The sequence below is a fragment of the Pelecanus crispus genome, chromosome 7 (assembly GCF_030463565.1).
Source record: "Pelecanus crispus isolate bPelCri1 chromosome 7, bPelCri1.pri, whole genome shotgun sequence".
Taxonomy (NCBI): Eukaryota; Metazoa; Chordata; class Aves; order Pelecaniformes; family Pelecanidae; genus Pelecanus; species Pelecanus crispus.
The window spans coordinates 12,528,266-12,549,885 of record NC_134649.1 but is presented as its reverse complement, the minus strand read 5'-3'; the positions used below and the strand labels follow the sequence as shown (position 1 = coordinate 12,549,885).

The following is a 21,620-nucleotide window of genomic DNA, read 5'->3' as shown; positions in this document are numbered from 1 at the left end:
GCAGGAACACTGAACAGACAGACATTTTCCTGTCTGCTCATTTGAGCTTTATCTTCTCCTTTGTGAGCAAGCCTGTTTCCAGACTGACTTGAAGATTGAACTGCTTGTGAAACGAAGTGCTGATCGTCAGTGTTGTCCTGAGGCTTCCTATAAACCTCACCTGCTGTTTGCAGGGGATTCATGGCCCTCTGAGGAGAAAACATGGTGATTTCTCAGCTCGATGTCAATCCAGCGATATTTCTGGAAGGGCAGATGGGAAAAACAGTGATGGCCAGTTCAGGAACAGGTTGACACAGCCAGCCCAAATTATGGGTAAATGTGCTTTTTAAAGCACATGAAGCTTGCCTCAGGGTAGGCCATCTCAGTCACCCCACAGGATGATCCAGTAGATAAGGACTGCAGACAGCCAAGAAAGCCTGCCTCAAACCTGCCACCAGAATCTTCAAAATACAGCATTTAGAACAATCAGTGCCACAAATCACTTTATTACATTATTATTCCTAAACAGACCCCTGCCCCTATGTTTAGACCCCAATAAATCACTTACGTTTGCAGTAACATGAGTATTTTCAATTTTGTATTGCTCAGTAACACAGGCATTTAAATTGCATTGACTGTAGAGATATAGATTAGGTTTCTTCACAATATATCCTTTCTTACATTAATGCTAGCATGACCAATTGACTTTATTTTGCAGTCTGCTACTGAGATTTCTTTCCTAAGGACAAGCTTTCATACTTGAAGGTTAATTTGCAAAGCAGGTTTGCAGACTCTAGCACTGGCAGAAAATAAGCATAAATGTTACAAACTTAAGAAACACTGAAATACAAGCACTCAGAGGGTCCAGCGGGATAATCTGTTTATATTAAGTTGAACATGCTATCCTTTTGGGACAGAACTATTGCAGAACTTGGCAAAGTCCATTTTCATTTTTGAAACTGAAGTACGTTTTCTATTTAAACATAGCGTGATAAGTTTGCAAGCCTGATTCACATTCAAGACAATCCAGAAACTGTGGATCAGTTTCTCGTTACTCAAGCATTTTCTGTTTTTGAACAAGCCTGTCTAGTGTTCTTCATGAAGGGGAATGGGCAGCAATAGTATTTCAGGTATGAATTCCCTTGTATTTGTAGAAAGGGAAATTTAAAATTATTTGAAGTGATGGTAGAAAACATTAAAGGAGGCTCTTTGTGTTTGCTGATCTCTACCATTGGCATTTATGGTTGAAGTTGTTTCAGGAAGAGTAATAGAAATCTTTTGAAGGCAGGTATTTCTTTATGGAAACAGTGCAATTTTTCCTGATTATTGACATTGTAACGTAGTTTATTGACATGTAAATCTGTATCAGAATGTAGCTATTAATATACCCCCATATACATTCAATGATTTTTTAATAAGTACTGCATGTTTATTTCAAACTAACAACAGAGAGAAATTTATATTAAAGTGATTATAAAAAAAAAGACAAAGCAACTGAAGAGTATAATTCGAAGAGTATGTACATGAGGATTTATGACTTCTGGATTACGTGTATTATCTGTGATATCTATCATGTATGTAAAAATATTTTAAACTTTATTCTCAAAATAGCATGACAGAGACCATCGCTGTTGGTAGGTGTGTCTTTGTGCCTCCTAAAGCATAGTGTCCTTCAAGTACCATTGTGGTTTTCTCAGTGTCAGCCTGTGGGCGCTTCAGGAGATAGGAGTATCTAGCTTTGAATACAGCTGCATTGCTACTAGTTCCCCATCAGCATGATGTGGCTCCCTAATAGCACATGCCAGCATTAGAAGTGAAGCATAAAGTGGACCTCAAGCTCTTTAGGGTGCCTTAAGTGGGGACTGTGGAGAAAAGGACAAAAGTAGGGTATAAAATTATTGGTAACCTCTGGTACTGTCACCACGGCAGCTCAGAGCAGAGCCAGTTACTGCAAAACCCACCCACGAAGCTTGGTAAATTCTTGGGCGTTTAGCCCATACTGAATTCTGCGTGGGGTACAGTTTTGGCAGCTCATATATGTTTGTGTACAGGAATTGCAGACATACCTTTGGCTGAAGCCCTACCATTGGCTTTGTTCTTAAGGAATAGAATGAAAATTTTACTTTATTTTGGAGATACCAGAAGCAGGTCCTTGGTTCCAGCAACTCAGCAGAAAGATTCTCTTTCTAAGTATCAGATAATTGCAAGCCTGAGCCTGTCTGTACTTGAAACTGAGATTGTTTATTTTTTCATTGTTAGGAACATTTTGGTCTTAATAACCCAACTGGAATGAATTGTCTGCTAGATGGAACCATCCCTCCAAGTTCTGGTCTCTCTAGCTCCAGTGCTTTGGTGTGCTGTGCAGGACTCGTGACACTAAGAGCTAATGGAAAAACCCTCTCTAAGGTAATTTACTGTAAAACACGAGAGTGTCAGCAGTAAAATTCTACTTAAAATTAAATATTGTTAATGCCTGTAAACATTAAAAACACGAAACAATTGTTTTTGCAAAGAGTTGTTGGATATAAACTTAAGATATTGCACAATTGAGCGAACATATTTGGCCAAATTTTGGCAGGATTTGAATTTGGCAAGAAAACGGGCTTACATTAAAGCTGAAAAAAGGAGCGTTATTGTAAGCCTGTATTTTGGCCAACCATCAGGTCCATGCCTGGACCAGATGTGCTATCTGCAGGCCAGGACTGAGGATATATGTGCTAAAGCATGTGGACCACACCCCCAAGGCCTTTACCCTCTCCCTGGATGACTTTTCATGGCTTTAACAGCAGAGCATCTGTTGGAGGCCTGTGGAACAATTTCTTGATAAATTATATAATCAGCACAAAGCAGAGGTAAAATTCTTCCATCTGACTCTCCTTATTCTCTTCACGGTTTTTTTGGAATGAACATATTTACAATCCAGAATTTATTCCTCACTTTTTTAAACAAACATTAGTCTAAAAGCAAACCCCAAGTATGTGACCTGTTAGCAGTACAACTGTTAGCAGAATTTGGCTCATGTAATAAAAATTTCTGGAGGAGTTGTGGTCCTTGAAGGTGCCATATGGGAATGAAGTTCTCTCCAGTAAAAATGTCCGGTTAAGTGAAACTAGGATCTTAAATTAGAACATTGTCAGGAAGAGAAAAGAACAGATCTAAATGTGACTGCTAGGCATATTTGTGCCTATTGTCTAAGGCAGACATTCCCAAATTGTGGTACAAAGCCAACTTAAAGCAGTACATGATGATGGCAGCTGTTAACTGTGCTTGTATACAAGCACTTATCAGAGCCATGAGGTAAACAGATCCACACAGAAGGTTTTTGCTGATCAGTTGTGACTTGCTTCTCTATGTAGCTGCAGCTGCAGCAATCCGCTCAGCTGTAAGTGCCCCATCCCACATTGCACAGCTCACAGTGCTTGCTTCAGGAAGGTATCAAACAGGGTTAAGGCAGCAAGAAGCAGGATTGGTGAGGCAGGGTGGCTTTTTTATGTAGGAGGATGTGGCTACAGTCACTGTCACCCTTCTTTGTGTTGGTGCGATGTGTGGTCAAAAGGTATGTAAGAGATTGGACGCTTAACAGAGGCTCTAGTTTGTGAGGCGAGCCATGTAGTGCAGTGGTGGATGAAAACATGGAATTGAGGATCCCACTTTGATGAATGAGACTTTGCAGTAAGAGGGTTGGAGGTGACAGACATGCTTCTTTATACATGTGTACCTGGCCTGGCAAGAAGCTTCTGGTGTTGCATAGATGGTCTTATCACAGGTCAGCACCATCTCTGATGGTGGTAACTAAATGAGCTAAGCTTGGGAACTACTGATCAAAATCACTGGAGTGCGTGTGTTCAGAAATTGCATATCTGCAAAATCCATAAAACTGACAGAGGTCAGAAAGCCCAAAATTTACTAGGTAGTAGAAATCTGTATCTGGAAAACCAGAAGCCAGGTTTTCATTATTCCAAGAAATACTGCACAGCTTTCTTCAGAGAATAAATGATACAGCATGTAGCTTGAGCTGAATTGACACATGGCTTGGGAGTACCAGCCGGCATTATGCCAGACCTGTTCTAAAGAAAGGTGCAAAACTCCTTTTGGCATTTTCATAGAAACTCATGGAGGAACAGAAGGAAGACACAGACTCCACTGAACGTCTTTCCTTCTCCTCATGTGTCCTGTTCAATCAACCCAAAATCTCTTCTGCTTGCTGGTTGGAAAATGTGCTGAAAGTTAATCTTGTGTCTCAAATATAGTTGGACAAACACGAGACACGGTTGCACATTTTTGTCAGGAAATCCTGCTGTCTGCAGCCAAAAATTTTGCACTTGTGATGAAAAATGAGCAATTAATGTACAGATGAGAATTCCCAATAGCCAACATAGAAGCACAGTTAAGAACATATCCAAAGTTTTGTGCGCTTGCATAGACCAGGACACCTGGTTGTGGTGGTTAAGACAGAGGATGATAGCTCTGAAGACTGATTACTTTTGTCCAGGCTCTAAGTTTGCCCAAATCTTACAGGACAGTAAAAACAAGTTCAGTGTTCTTGGCTAATTTATGATTTCGCATTAGAGACCTCTTATATCTAGCTAAATCCAGATTCTCTGTTGCGCTGAATTTATGCTTAGCCTCGCAGAACTGCCTTGTATAAGGCAGAGCTAGTCGGAATATAAATTAGAGCAATCTAGGCATGTGAGCCCTCAGAAGTATAGAACGTGCTCTGGCCACTTCTTTCCAGCTCCTAATGCATCCTTTGCTGGTGTCAAATGGTATCTGTGCAGGATCCAGTAATGCTGGCTGTGTATCAGCTGGGAGCTCCCCCATGGCAGGGGAATTCTTAGCTGACCAGAAATAGGGGCTTTCCAGATCCCTTCTACTCAAAGTAAACCAGGACCTTGCATTTTTAGCGCTCTGGATATTTATGTGTTTGTTTATTTTTAAGGAAGAAATACCGCTTTACCTCTCCCCTCTGTCTTTTTTTTTTTCAAATGCTTAAGAGTTGCAAATGTTGTAAATGGTAGTATTTATAAGTAACAATATTTGGTCATGGTGGTAATTTTATGAGAAAAGATTGACTTTTTGCCCCTCACTAGTCTGATGGACTTTGCAAAATCTTAATATGATGGTTTGCAGCGGTAGGACATAGAACCTTTTGGCTTTGGAATCAAATTTGGCTGAATTGTAGGGCTTCTGTAGCCAAAGTTATGAAAAATTGACCTTTTACTGAAGGGAACATTTATCTGTTTTGTTTCTGTGAAGCTATTTTTATGAGAATATTTGAGTTATATGCTCTTTTTCCTGATAAATGTAAGTTTAAAATAGTAGCTGTAGAGTAAAAGTCGTTGAAATGTCAAGCTTTTATGAGATAACACTTCCAGTGTGAAGTTTGGGCCTATGAGATTAAGAGCCAAAAAAAACCAAAATGAAAAGAATTGTAAAAGCATGGCTAGAATTTCATGGTGGCTTACTTTAAAAATAGCACTTTTTTGACGTTGAAAACAAAATCAGAAAAAAAAATGCTCTCACTAATTATTGTGTGTAGCAGTCTGCAATAGGGCATTGTTTCAGTGTGCATACAATATTTTTTTTAAAAAACCCATCACACACATACACAATAGTTTAGGGAAAATACCAGTCCAAGACAATTCAGCCAGATGTGCAGTGCTAACCAGTTGCAGCAGTGCAATAGCATTGAAATAACAAGATGGAAAATTTAGAATGCGATCTTTAAAAAGAATCCATTTTTCTCCTCTAAACAGGATACCAGTCTAAGACTGTGTTGGCATCACTCAAGGAACAGTATTAGCTTTTGATTTTAAAGTGATTTTTATTTTACTGTTACAAAATCAATCTTTTGTACAACTTTTCATCAGGAGAAGATACTTTTTGTAAAGGAAATAGAATAATGCTCTAAATTGTCCCAGCTTTGTGTTTCATGGTAAGAATTAATGAGTACAGAAAATCACTTAGTACTTTTGAATAACTAGATTTACTTGAAAGACGTGATGATGGTGTTGCTGTCCAAATGTTAAATCTTGTGGTACTAAGTTCTGTTCAGCCACCCTAACATTTTTTCTGTTGCTCAAAGCTGGGCAGCTGTGCACATACTTATTGGGAAAAATAGATCAAAAGCGGATAGGGTTTATTTAATTTCATGTGAAATGTTGAGCATAGGAAGCTGAATTATATTTGTCTCTAGCTAGACTGAGGAAAAATCTGAGTCAGACAGAATGATAAATAAAGGACCTAAATCTAATCTGTAATGGCACAGTGTCCATTGGCTTAAATTTTCTCAAACTGTGGCTCAGATGAATTTAAGTGTGGGATTTTCAAAACATTCAATATTGTCCTATACTTAAACAGTTACAATACCTGGTAATGTCATTGATTTCAGTGGGAGAATAGATAGGCCAACTGGAGTCCTATCTACTTTGTTGCTGAAGCCTGTATATATTAAGGAAAGGGCTTTAATTGAATACTTTACCACTTCCTAATAATTTTTCTGATGTGCAATAGGGCTTTAGCGTGTAGCTATCTGGCAAGAATATCTGTGAGTATTCATACTGATAGTGTGACTTTGAAATTAGTAACGTGTGCTGATAATAGTGGTTAGGATTATTTTATAATATTGCTGCATCAAAAATGTTTGGTAGATGCACTCTCAGGTTATTTATATGAAAAGCTCAAATTGCTTACACAAAAAATGGTACACAGATATTGTATTTTAAAGTACTGTTAATATTGAGAAATGTTAAAGTTCCTTTCTCCCTGTGGAATTAAAAACCAGGGTTCTTTAACTTGTTAAGTTTGACTACGTGTGTTTGTAATCAAGAGAAACAGAGTACTTTGGAGCAGTGGTAATCAAAGGCCGTAATCTCTCATCAGCCAAATTGATAACCTTCTATTTGAGCATGTTAGAGGGCAGACGAAGTCAAGCTAAGATTGCTGTGCTTATGAGGACATCCAGATACTATCTGACAAATATTTTCCCATTTTGGAAAAAAGTAAGCATAATTACCTTGCAAAACACATATGAAGTTTAGCTAATTGAGATTTTGTATGCAAACTGGAAGCAGATGCTAACTTTCAGCAATCTATTCGTAGTCAAGACCAGATATTAAAAATAATGACATTCCTGGTGGTAAAAATAACCTCAAAATTTGGGCATAATTTTATACCTTAATGAATGAAACATGGTACCTTAATATTTCAGAAGTTATTTTTGTGCATATATATATGTATAAAACATGCACAGATTGAAAAAAAAATCAACATCTAACTAAACTTTAAATATGCCTTAAGCAATGGAGAATGTTTTCTTCTTACTGTAAAATACTCATCTTTATCTGTAAATGTTTCTCCTCTGTTTTCAGTCCTCTGTGCTGTGAGCCAAACCCTGTAGAATTTCATAGAAAATCTACACTAAATTTGCCATAAAATAACCAACATTATTTGTTGTAAAGGGAAGCAGCAGACTGAGTATGACTTTTCAGATTAAACTGGCCAAAATGTTAATGAATGTGCATTGGGGAACCATTACTGTATTGCTGTAGAGAGAGTAAATGTACGCACAGGACTTTTGGCTCAATAGATATTTAAATACTCCAGTTACTTGAATTAGCATGCTGAAGAGAATTTTGGAGCACTGAAAATGACAGTCTAAAAATAACTCATATTACCAAATATATTTTCTTCATGGAGCTTCCCTTCATGAACAATAAAATTTAAAACAGGGAGAAATTTTTTTTTTTATTTTAAAGATTAGCTATCACTACTCCTGCGTTGTTATATATAGAAAATTTAGCATGTTTAACTTGGCCAAAATGAACTTACATAAAGCCACTGAGGCAGATGTAATTTAATACTATCATTTTATAGAGAAGGTTGCTTTATTTTGGCTGCTGTCATTCTGGATTTGTATATATCAAGTTTCTGGGTAATGTAGGGTGAGCTGTTCCAAAAAAATACTAAGCAACACTAATTCTGTTTTACTAACAAATATTTGCCTGTCTCCTACTCACTAATTGTCTTACTCTTTTAAGGGGTTTAATCTTACACAAGTTTACTTCTTTAAAGGTCTATGTGAGATTGAAAGGGATTGATCACTGGTATGGAACATATTGACAGTGACAGTTATATAGGGACAAATTCTGTCACAGTTTACATACTGTCCAGACCCATTGCATGAGTGAAAATCAGAGCAGTTGGCCCTTGGCCTCTTTGTGAGCAAGGGGACTATTAAAGGTGAAACTCCCTTATCTGTTCTCACTCAGATAATTCTTTAGGTTTCTGGTTTGGGGAAATTTTTTTATAAGTGATCATCTGCTCACTTTCATTATTCCTTGTATACCTAAATACCTTTGTACATTTAGGCCTTCATGTTCATAATCAATAACATCAAACTTAGAGAAACTAAAATAAATGATGGGGCAACGGAGAATCAAATGGGCTGTATCGGGTGGTTCATAATTTATCATGCTGCTGAAGTATCTGGGTATATATGGCCAAATCTAATACAATGTTGGCTTGTGCCTGGAAACAGTCAGAAAAATATTCTTTTATCAGTTCTTCAACATTTTTGAAAGACCAAAAATACTCAGCTGAAAATCAAAACCTGAATTTTAGGTGTTTCATATTGAAAAGTAAACAAGCAGAAAAAATATATACTAGTGAAAAGTATCATCTTACTGATAACCCACTTTTTCCATTAAAAATCCAAAACAAGGTAATATGATGCAGAGCTATTGATGAGTTCTTATTACAAGAAATCTCTCCATCTAAAGTAACTACACGTAAGGCAACTAATAATAAAAAATCACAACCCTTCTTTGTCAGACTAAGTTATATCTTGACTAATATGATTTCCCAGATTAGACTTTCTGCATGCTGGATAGGAAATCTTGTGGCTCAAAGATAAAACAGTTTTAAGTGGTAGTAATTTCTTTCTTTGTAACCCAAGATTTACTTGCTCCTTATCAGGGAGAACCTTAAATTGTTTCAAACAAAAAGCAGAGGTAGTTAGTAGAGCTTTTAGATCAAAGGCTAGCCTAGGTCTGCACATGGGGGCCAGTTGCCTGGTAGACAAACTGGTAAGCACTGCCTCCTGCAATAGGATACATTTCTGAGCAGACTTTAGAATTAAGCTTCTGAAAAGGAACAGCCTGGAAAAAACACATTTTGTACATTGTTAGTTTTAGCTTTTTCCAAATGCTCCAACTAAAGTTGTCTAAAACCTAAGAGTTCAGTTTTGAAATCCTTGAGAGACAGTGGCTTCCTTAAATAGATTATTACTTCACATAAATTTCTTAATGCTTAATTGCTTATTAGGCAAGTGAGTAAATTGTATGCACTGAGATTCTACTCCCAATGATGTTGCTTTGTATTGCTTTAATTATGGATATTCTCATTTAATATGTTGTATCTTTTTTTGTTGAATAAACAACCAAAATGTTAAACTGAATATATCACGTAACTCACTGATACTCACATGGAAGCACAGCCAACCTGGCATGTGTACTTGCCAACAGACATAAAAGCACTGTTTGCATTTGTATGTATCATATTGGGTCTGGCATTCAAAAGCTGCAATATTTGGTGTTTCTTGACAGATCACCAGGGAGACTTCAAGGTTTAACTCGCCTACCAGCTACTACTGCTGTCATGTTATGCTTATCCCTTTCCCGTGTTCAGAGGCTGAACAGACCAATTATACAAAATAGCTCAGGGTATTGCTAGACTAACTTTAGATATTTAAGTTTGCATCCCAGCTTCCCTGCTTACTGTCACTCATCTTTAGAGACCTCACTACAGTCAGCAAAAGGGAACAGTTTGCTTCAGCCATGCTGCTGCAAAGCAGGTTTAAACAAAGGGACTTTGCACAGGAGTGGCTGACGTGGTCACATAATGTCTCCTGTTGACTGTGGTGTCAGGACGGTAACCTCAGCGAAAGAAGTGGAATAGTAGTGCTGAACTGGTTGAGGTTGCATTACCATATGTCTATGTCAGCACTAATTAACACACATTTTATGTGACTCATTTGCCACATAAAAATAGTAAAACATATAGTGACATTTTCTCTAAGGTAGTCTAAGAAAAGCTGTAAGTCTGCCTGTCTCCTTTCCTGCCAACCAAGATAGTTAAACTGGAAAAGATTCAAGGAAAAGCCACATGGATGATCAAAGGTACAGAATGACCTCCATAAAAGTAAGCTGGGACTCTTTGGAAAAAAAGCATTTGAAGGAGGAAGTGATAGAGGTCCATGAAATGATGAATGTAATCGATGGATTGGATAGGAATCAATTGTTCATTGCCCCTCTCATTATAAGAGCCAGAAGGTATTAAATGAAGCTAGTCAGGTGCATGTTAATAATCAACAAAAGGAAATGGTTCTTCACCTGACAAGTTGTAGAAGTCCTTGTTACTGGATGTTCTACATGTTAAAATTTTGAATGAGTTAAAAGGGAGTCTGGACAAGTTCATATATAAGAAATCCATTGCTGGTAACTAAGTGTACGGAATTCACATTCAGCTCAGGAAGCTCTTTACCAAAAAATAACGTTTGGAGGAAATGTCATCTATACTTGGCCTTTGGTCCATACTAAGAGTCCACTGTCAGGTACAAGATACAGAACTAGAAGTGACATTGGTTTGACACACAAAGGCTGCTTTTATGTTAATATATTCTATATTTTTATTCTGACCCAAGTCGTTTAAATAATTTTAGCTAGCTGACAACCCCTTACTTACTCATGGGCATTATATGCACTTCCCTTCTTGGCTAGGGTTTTTTTTTGGGCAGGGGGAGAGGTGGCAAGATCAAAGGAAACATCTGATGTTTGAGCTTTACTTTTTTAATTACTACATTAAATATATCAGTTTGCTTGTTTAATAGGGTAGATGGCAGCTTAGGACTTACTGTCTGCATGATAGTTATTATTCACAAATGATGACCTGATCTAGCCAGTCCTGTTTGAACAACTTCCTGTAAGAACAACACAGAAATTCAGAGGGCAGTAGCATATGTGGATCACAGAACATTGGGATAAGGAAATTTTTGATTCATCCGATTAAGTCATTTTTTCCTAGAGTCATAATGCTACTGTTCAGACCCATTTTTACTTTGATTTTAGCATCTTTTTGTTCTACTTTTCATTACCATCATCTTAAAAAGATTTTAAATGCACCCTGCAAAGGTTTCCCTGAGACCATGTTCTTTAGAGAAATAAGCCACAATACTGGAAATAGGGAGGGTTTTGAATTCTCATTTCAGCTTTGTGACTGATTCACATGACTTTGAACAAATCATGTAAATATCTGTCCTGTCTCTAAATTGAAGATAACAGCAGCCTTATAGGAATGCTTTTAAAGTACAGTATGTAAAATTCTATCAAGACTTAAATTATGATCTATTAGTGGTTTTGAAATACTGCTTTAGGGATGGAAAAACCATGCTAATGAGTCTTGGGTGCGTAGAACTAGTTATGTTTTGTGGTTGGCTCAAAGCGACCTCTCGTACGGATCAGAATAAATGGGATGGAAGTGTAGTCTATGTGCAGATGGGGTTTATTCTTTCTGCATTTTTCTTAACGGTGCTTCATTAAGAACGAATGTCTGCTTTCACCTAGCTCTACAAGAATGCCTGTTTAGGACTCCTGCAGAACTCAATAGGGGTGACATTGTTTATTTTATATGCATAACAGTTGTACTTTGAGACCTACCAAGGAGTGGCTGGCCTCCTCTGACCTACCTGCCTGGCAGGCGTGGTGTAGCCTGGGGTACGGTCCCCCTAACTGTGGCTATGAGAATGCTCTGAGTTACTTCTCTGCAAGAACTGCAGCGCAGCCAGGAGGAAGAAGGTGATGCATGCCTAGGTATTGTTCAGACATACATTTGAGATGTTGCCAAATTGTGTAGTGACATCTGGGAGCTGAGAAGCTCTGTATTTTTACAGGTGAGACATACACTACAGAGAGATGTAAATATCAGATGATTCAAACAGTCCCTGCCCTAAAGAGCTTCTGAGTGTTGCAAGTTGAATGGGAACAAAGCATTGCTCTGAGATAAACTAAAGTTATTTCCTTTTATTACGTGGTTATAGCAAATTTTTACCTTAGAGATGTTTTCTGTGGAAGCCTAAAGTCAGAGAACTTGTGTAGCAAAATGTGTTTTTTTCAGTTTCTAGTAATGAAGTCACACGTAGTTACAGCATTATCATCTAAGAATCCCAAGTAGCAATTACTAATTGCAAAGAGGGGGAAGATACTCCTCATTTGATTGAGGAAGTGGAGCCATGATGAATTAAAGGGACTTTCCCTGAATCACAAGAAACTGAATGCGGAGCTAGAAATTGAGCCCAGACCTCCTGATGTTGTTCACTCTTTCAGTCATGCGGCTGTCCTTTTCCAAGTATCAAATATGTACACACAGTTTAGTCTTCACATTCGTTTCCAATGCTACAGTTCAGTTCCTCTGAACTTTACCCTTTCACTCGTTTTAGCAAAAAGGCAAACATTTGCCCATTTGTCTCAATAGTAAGTAGAAACTGCTTTCTATACAGATGACAATTTCCTCTCCATTCACATGCTTCTCATCCTAGTATTAGAAGGCCAGCCTGTGTCAGCAAGGGCCTGTTTAAATTAGAAACCAAATAATGTTTCAGGGACGCCTTGGGCTGTCTTGTGGAGAGGGTTCTTCTCAACCCTTGCCAGTTACTACTTGGTGGTCCTGCCAATCCTTGCTGAGTTTCAAAACAAAAGTTGCTCAAGCTCAAACAGCGCTGTTAGCCCAGCATACGCAGCTGGACAGCTGGTGAGTTGGGACTAAGCAAGGCCCAATGCTTAACCAGGCACAATTCACCAGACCATGTAAAGGGACAGGGGAGTGGCACTGTCCTAATTGTTAACATTCCTCCTCTGCAAGACGTCTCCTGATATTTATTTAATAAGCCCAGGCTCATAAAGTCTAAACGATTTAAGCAATCAAGTGGTAGCTGATGTGTATATGGAGATGACATGCAGCCAGACTAAGTGAAGGGTGAAATGCTTAATTTCTTCTTTGCAAAGCTTTATCTGGTAATTGCAGATGAAATTAATACCTCAGGCAGCTGTGCCCAAGAGTGGAATATACATTGTGAGTACCTCAGGAGCTGTACTTCAGGCCAGGTTTGCACAGCCACAGCTCCTATTTAAGTGTGCATGACCAGTGTGCTGGCGTGGTGTTTCAGCCAGCGTGGAGAAGTTTCTGTTGCTGCCAGTGAGTAATATTCATGAACTCCAGTCTGATGTCTCCTGCCAGTGGCTACAAAAAGCAGGGATGTGGTATTGCTCTGTTCTCAGAGGAGCAAAAGGCAGGTTCAGCAGAACTGGCTGAAACATGCTGGCATTTCCACATCCCAGCAACAGATGTTTGTAAATAGGCGTACCTTCACATGTGAAAAGGAGAGAGAGCATCTAGAGACTGCTGTGAGTGGAGGTTTGTTCTTTCTTTTCTGTGGAGCTGTTGCTGAGTGTTTTAGCATTAAATGGGGGGAAAAAAAGCATCATTACCTTTGTTAACATTTCATTCAGAATTATCGCCAACTTGTAGTGGAGCAGGGACACATAGTGACTGGATGTTAAAACTTTCATTGATGGGATGAAGAGGTCTAAGGTTCAAACTGGAAATGGGACTTCTTGGAGTGGATGTGGGACGAGGGAGGAAAAATGAATTGTGATGAACCTGATCTTCAGCAACAGTCAGGCACTGGGAGATGGCTTTTGTTAAAAAGAAGGAACACCAAAATGTGTGACGTTCCTATACTTTCTCAAGAAAAATAAAAGCAGCATTATCTCTTCAAAATTATCAAAATAAACAAAGGAAAGGCAGTGCAGAAAAGGAGATTATTTTTGCTGATTGTACTTTCTCTGTTCTCTCATTAATGGTCTTGTTCTTGTGAGTGGTCATTTACCATGTTTGATTCAAAGAGATCCAGCCTGCATAGTTTTAGAGTAACTTTGTTAATGTTCTTTTGATAACTTCTGCTCATCAGCCTAAGGCTTATTGGCCATAACTGCATTGTGAGCTGAGTAAACTGGTCGTTAGTGCATTTGCAAACAGTTGAGCCTGATTACATTGATCTAAGCACCAATTTTACAACTTTCTCTGTGGTGCCATTACAGAAATTGAGTGAGCAAGCAGGCAGGCACCCTGCACATACCTCTCTTAGGATGGTGATTTACTGCCTCTATCTGCTGCCTTTTACAGCTGTGTGCTGGCTAATGTCCCTGCCTTGCTGGTGAGCTTGTTTAAATCCTGTGATGCTACATCCTTAGTGGGGAGTCTCAATCTGACTTTGCCACCAGACTGGAAAACGGACTGCAGCTTTTCTAAAGTTCTTTTCCCATCTTCCCTGTGGTTACCTTGTGCTTAGAAAAACAAACTGGTAGGGGTCATAGTGTGGGGACACAGATGCTTTCCTTTTGACTAGTCTGTGTTCTTCGACCATTCTCCAAGGCTTCTCTTGTGTTTTGTTTTGACTTGGCCTGATGGCGGAAAGCTTTACTGTAAATTATTATTTTTGACTGTTATGATAGTGATATTCCACCCTCCCGTAGTATCCTCTGACCTGCAGGTATCAGAATACACAAAGATATGCCTAAAATGTCACAAAAGAATGCAAATCACATATAGTTACAAATTAGTTCAGATAAACAATGCAAGCAGAGTACAGTATCTCAAGGAGAAATGACAAGCACCACTGATTACAGTATTTACAGTGTGAAGGGCTTTCTGAGTTAGGTTCAATACATAATTTCTGCTTATGGAGTCAGTGCATTGAAATAGTATAAAGTAACAACTGGCCATTTTTCTGTAAGCTACCAAGATGCATATATAGCTGGATTCACCTAAGAAATCAACAAAATATTGGCTACTGGGATGGCGGAGTGTGAGGTGAACGAGGAACGTGGGAGGAGGACAGCTACAAGAGTTAAGTGTCTAAACAAGGATACCCTGAAAAGCATCTGGCTATGGTGGGTCCAGTGGAGGCTGAATAGTTGATTCTGTTTTGCTTCAGAAGAAAAGAAAAAAGGGACCATGCGGCATCCTGGTTGATACCAGTTTACACTACTTGGTGTGTGAGAGACAGTGGTTTCAGAGCTCTATTGTTATCTCCTTTGTTTTCTCACTAGTTCATATGTAAGGAGTATAAAAGTATCATAGAATAGTTTGGGTTGGAAGGGACCTTTAAAGGTCATCTAGTGCACCCCCCTGCAGGGAGCAGGGACATCTTCCACTATATCAGGTTGCTCAGAGCCCTGTCCAACCTGAGCTTGAATGTTTCCAGGGATTGGGCATCTACCAGTCTCTAGGCAGCTGTTCCAGCGTCTCACCCTCATCATAAAAAATTTCTTCCTTATATCTAGTCTGAATATCATCTTTAACCTTGGCTGAAGGTTCACATGTTAATGTTTTTTTTCAGGTGGAACTTGCAGAAATTTGCACAAAGAGCGAACGTTACATTGGCACAGAAGGTGGAGGAATGGACCAGTCGATCTCTTTTCTGGCAGAAGAAGGAACTGTACGTGGATCTTTGTAGCCTAAACTAACAACGTAATATTAATTTATGTAAACAAAAAAGTATCTTCATATGTATCTAGCAGAAAGACAAGAAACTGGAATACTTTAGTAAGCAGTATAAGCACCATGGGTATGCAAATGAAACAGGAATTATATGTATAAAATTGTGTACAATTGAGTCTGACAAGTTTGAAGGAATAAGATGATGAAAATGAGAAATGGCAAGAAGGAGGAAAGAAAAGACTTGGGGAAAGATGTACTCTAGAAGAGCACCAGGTTCCACACTATTTGACTAATTCATCACTGAACTTAGAATGTTTCCCATATAATGAAATCTGAATGGTCGGTATGCCTTGTATTCAGTGCAAATGGGATAATTATTACAAAAATGCTTTCTTGAAACTTCTTATAACCAGACAGTTCTAGGAGGTTTTGCCAGGTCCAGTTACAAAGACAATGGAGACTTTTTTTTCCCCCGTTTTGCTAATTCCAGACAATTCTGTGGCTGGATTCTGATGTAGAAGGCATTTAGCTGTCTTAAACATGGTAACAGAAGGTGGACTAGCAATGATATACAGGACCTGCCAAGTTATGCATGAATGCTTGCAGTGGAATTTACAGTGGAGTTCATCTACTGTCCCAGAAGGTGCACAGGACTACAAATATTCAAAACTAAAACCTGTCAAAATACTTCTGTTGAAATTAATGTAGCATTTTATGACAACCTTTACTTCGCTTATAATTATGATATTACATCTCTACAGCTTTTGTTCCTTAATGCCGTATCTTGGATAAGCTTATACAGAAAATAAGCTATTTCCTACAATTACACTAAACATTTAATTCCATCATGAGGCACATGTATTTTCAATTTCACATCACCTGTACCTACTCTACACTTTTCCTTCACACTTAGATACTGTTAGTAGTAAACATGCAGCTACATGAATGCTGAAGGAAGCAGCATATTTTCCTGGCATATACACAGATGATCATATAAGTGGAGGGTTTTCTGATATATAGAGATGGTGATCAAAAAGGCAAAGAAAATGTTAGAAAATATTAGAAAAGAAATTGTGAACAAACCAGAAAATATCCTTGCTGCAGTGTACTTGAAGCTGAATGCAGTTCTGACATCCCATCTCAAAAAAAAATACTAGAATGAGAAAAATGCAGTGCAGGACACTGAGGTTGATCAAAGCTATTTTTTATACGAGCATTGACTGAATAATTTAAAACTTTCTAGCTTGGAAAACAAATATCTTTTGAGGGTGATATTTTGAAGCTCTGTAAAACCCCAGAATGGGTAAGAGAAGGTAAATTGAGAATTCAATGTTTTTCATAACCAAAGAACTAATAGAAACACAATGACATTAGCAAGCAGCTTGTTAAAAACAAACAAGGAAGTTTGGGGTTTTTTTTTTTTTCCAAAACATTCATTGCTAAATTGAGAAATACCGTACATTGTGGAAGGCAAAAGTTTAAAAAGGATTCAAAAAAGACCTTCTTGGATTCACTGATAGCCTATTTGTAGCTATTAAACATAATAGTCTGATGTGTCTTCCAGTGTAAGTGTAACCACTGTAATCTTTGCTTGTGGGAAGCTAGAAAAATATACCCGAAAAAGAGATTGCTTTGTATATGCCCTATTTTTATATTCCCTCTAAATATCCATTTATGGCTACTATCAGAAACAGGACACTGGACCAGCTTAGTGGTACATTCTGATCTAATGTAGCAGTTTTTAAAGGGTATATTTAAATGTAAGCAAGCTTGTCTGTCTTGATAGTAACTTTGTGACGTGGTCCAGAATCTCAATGGCAGGGAGTAACACACATGCTGTACATAATGTACAAGCAGATTTGTCATTGTTTATTTAGCACTCTAGCTGCTCAAGGAACTCTCTGGGAGTGAACAATGCCAAAACCAGTAAGATGTCCCTGCTTGCAGAGTTACAGTCTATTCTAAGAAGCCAAAGCAGGGCACATGATTTACAACTTATCCCAATGAAAAACCAGATGTGAATTTAATCTCTTGATTACATTACATCCTGAATTATTTAATTAATGGATGCCTAGCTTATTCCATGAAAAGGTCACAAAATGTTGGGAACATCTTACACAGCCTGTATAAGGCATCTGCGAGGCAAGACAGTCTCTTATGTCAGAAGGAAGGAGACAGTAACTACACTTTTATATATAGTTTTATTTCATTTCTCTGTTTGATTGTCTCTATGTAACATGATCAGCATCTCCAGTCAATCTTAAGATTTTGGTAGTATTCTGTACCCCTGTGAACTAATCTTGATTTAGTGGAAAATCAGAAAACTAAGGAGGAGATGGACATTGGTGAAGGGAATGTGAAGCCCCTTGTTTCTAGTGGCACGCACATTAGCTTCAGCCAGGCCTGGTACTTTTCTGTAGATCAAAGAAAAACTGTTGTCTTAAACAGGCAAGAAAAATAGGTTGGGTGGGGTTCTGTGAAATGCTGAAAAAACCCAAAGACTTAATGGAAACATTTTAAAATCCAGCTACAAGGGCAAGGTTTGAAATGTATGTGTAACTTGGCCAATGAAGTTAAACCTCTTTTCTCACTGTTTCATGTCAGTTTTCTTTCCTTAACTGCCCCTGGATTTTCAAGAGAAAAAACATGCAAATTTGCATTTGATTTATAGAACTAAGTGCACCATTAGCTAGTAGTAAATTAAAACTAACCATTCACTTTTCTTTCAATAGGCCAAGTTGATAGAGTTCAGTCCTCTGAGGGCAACTGATGTTAGACTTCCAAGTGGAGCAGCGTTTGTTATTGCTAACAGTTGTGTTGAAATGAATAAAGCAGCAACTTCTCATTACAATATTAGGGTAATGGAGTGTCGTCTGGCTACAAAGGTAACGTATGGCTTATGTCAAACTCTAATGAAACCTTCATCTAAATATGTGCTTTTTTTCCACTTCTGACCAGTCGTGTCTTTAACACCTGGCTAGGTGCTACTTTAAGTATCATTTTTCTTTCCAGAACCAGACACCTCCATCTCTGCAGAAACAGAACTCCTGCCGAGTTTAATGGAAGTGCAAGGACTGTGCCCTTATATAGAACTAAATCACATAATCTTCTATTCAATTTATTTTGTACTATATTTCAATTGAGGAAATAAGTCTATTTTGCAGCAAAAAATATTCTCAGTTAATAAGATAGACTGTTTCTAATTAAAGCTGAATAATGACAAATAATGGAAAGCAACCAGTGTGGTCACATGTTTGTATGTATATATGGCAATACATGTGTATTTTCTAGGATTTAGAGGACATCAAAGCTGTTAGTTGGTGGCCTGGAAGTAATATTGGAAATGCCAAATAGCAGCATGTATGTCAGTGTGAAGTTTAAAATCGGGCTTGAATCAAAACCCAACATTTAGGTTGTGCTTCCAGTTTGCAGTTATCTCTAAAATGTATGGAATTTGAACATGAAAAAACCTAAGTTCCACTTTAATTCTGGATTTTGTAGACCTTACATTTAGGAATGTGTAGATCTAGGGTTTGATTTGAGTTTGTTACAGGAATACAGTGGATTTTGCTTTGATTAGATTGAGGAATCAACATAGTGTCCTGTGTGAAAGAACAGAATTTAGGTTATAAAGTCTAGATGAAAGTTTTAAATCTGTAGTGTGGAACTCCTTGCCACAAAACATTTGGCCAAAATCTGAGCAATACTCAAAAGTACTTTGAGCATTTGTTGGCATCGTAATTCTATGAAAAATTCCCATAGTTAATGCTAAAAAAAAAAAAAAAAAAACCCCAAGGTTGAAGAAATGATCAGATACTGACAAAATGTAATATAAAATACTTTGTTGAGATATTTTTTGAGGAGGGAAGCTAGACTTCAGATGACTTTTTAAATGGACTTTAAACTCAAGTATAAAGAACATAGCTGCATTTTAGGTGTATATAAGACACAGTAAAAATAAGAGCACCAGTGACCACAGTTAAAGCTGTTGTCACTGAAGTTAAAAAGATTCATATACCATTAAGAAAATCAAGGTAAGGACCTCTCTGTGTGTTGGTCCTGGTATAACTGATAAACCTGTAATTTAGAATAGTTAATCGACTAAGTATGTATTTTAGGAAGAGCTTCTTTTGGAATTTTTTTTGCGTAAGAAACAAGAGAGCCTTCACAGATGATGTATTCTAGAAGGCAAACTACGAGTGCATTAAGTTGTAAGACCTTTTGAAGTATTGTTCCATATACCAGATTTTGTGAATTGAATCACAGTTTTCTAAATTGCTCTAAATTGTTGGTCCTGTGCAGTAAACTGAAAAGGTGGTAAGGAAAGATGATTTTTTTCTACATTCCTATTAGCTGTGAAGCACTCTTTAAAAAGGTACCTTTAGCAGATGCTTGTTTTTAAGGAGACTAACAACATACACCTGTCTATTTTTAAACATATGCTACCCAGATGGAAAGTTGCACACACTATAAAAATATGTTGAGCCAGGAAAAGACTGTCTTTAGGAACAGGTCACAGTGGGGTGAAGGAGGGCAGGTATGTAAGTGGAAGCAGGGAAGTCTTTTAAGCACCATTAAGCTAATGGAACTATGAAATAACATGCTGGGCCTCACAATAATGAGTGAGCTCTTGATCATCCTCACAGAATTATCTTTCTCATGTTCAAATGTTCCTTTCCCTTCTCTTCTGGACAGTCATTCTTTTGCTTGGGTTTTTTTTTTTTGGTTTTTTTTTTTTTTCCCTTTCTCTATTGTTGTAGCCTTTGAGTGCTTTCCTGTACTCCATTAAACGGTATGCTTAAAGACACTTACGTTCTGCAGAACACTCGCAGTTCCAAAGGAAATTAACTTGTACTTTATACTTCAGAAAAGTTGCACAGTAGGTGCTGCAGGATGAATGAACATTAGTGAATGCTGTGATCTCCCCTGCTTCACCGTGTGTGGTTCGCTTCACTGTCAGCTATAGAGTGGTGCCAAGAATGTCTGCAACTGCAATGCCATATAGTTAATCAACTAACATTTGTGAAATGCGGAAAGATGCTCAGATGACATTATAGAAATGTAAAGTGTGAGAAAGTGATGTTGCTATATAAGGGCTAAGTATTCCTATACTTACTCCTAGTCAGACTTTCTTTTATTTATATTTGTCCCATCATTTACTAAGTATGTTTTCCTCTCAGTTACTTACAGTTCTCCAGTGTGCCTGTGTTGAACAATAAAGGACAATAAAGTCTACAGATGCTGTATCCTGGCAGTTAAGAGCCAGCTGGATGATGTCCACATCTTTAATCCATCTAGTCAGAGATCATTAAGAAAATATCCAACTGTGGGATCAGTATTGGGATTACTTTTGTACACTTAATAGATGGGAGTTTTTCCCATTTCTGTTCTGTGCCTATTACAATTTGAGCTGCTGGAGCTAGATTATTTTCAAAAATCACTTCTGTTTGCCCATAACATTTTTCCCAGTGCTGTTAGAATTGAAACTTTGCTATAAACAGTATAGACCTTTCCAACAAAGCCCCGCCCACTGTCTTGACAGGGTCAGTTTCCATTTGGAACATTTGACCTGTAAAACCCCAGCACAGTTAGCTCGTCTAAAATAATGCATCTCCCTTGAAGTATAGAAATGGGAACAGATGTAACAACACATGACATATTTCTACAGGGGATTATTTATTAAAAAAGGAAGTAGAAAAATTTTTGTTACCTTATAGAACATTATTTTTTGTAAATTCTTAGTTCAGCTTAACTTCTGGTAATAAAGTCTAGAGGATGCTGAACAGTAGGATTAAAGTATGAGGAAAAAAAATTCCATTCATTTAGCACCTTGAAGCAGATTTAAGACCATGTCACAAACATGCACCAACATAAGAGATGTTTAGTATTTAAGTAAAAAAAATGAAGCAATAATTGTTTTTCTAACTTATTGATGAGTAACCTAAATACAATTACATAAAGGCGATGGAGTTCTAGGTACTCAGAGCCTTTGAAAAGCAGGCCAGAAGTGACTTAATCAGTCTTTTACAAGAAAATTTTCTCACTCTGATTTCTACATTAGCCACTGGACAGTGCTGCTTCTTTCT

General features: G+C 37.8%; 1 protein-coding gene across 1 annotated transcript in view; it reads left to right on the top strand.

Annotated features, from left to right (window-relative positions):
- Positions 1 to 21,620, top strand: part of GALK2 (galactokinase 2) — a 48,956-nt gene that overhangs the window by 9,887 nt on the left and 17,449 nt on the right. Inside the window, exons 5-7 of the mRNA XM_075714344.1 lie at positions 2,239 to 2,385; positions 15,434 to 15,532; positions 18,267 to 18,419. Coding sequence (XP_075570459.1) covers positions 2,239 to 2,385; positions 15,434 to 15,532; positions 18,267 to 18,419 — 399 coding nt within the window. The remainder of the gene's footprint in view (positions 1 to 2,238; positions 2,386 to 15,433; positions 15,533 to 18,266; positions 18,420 to 21,620) is intronic.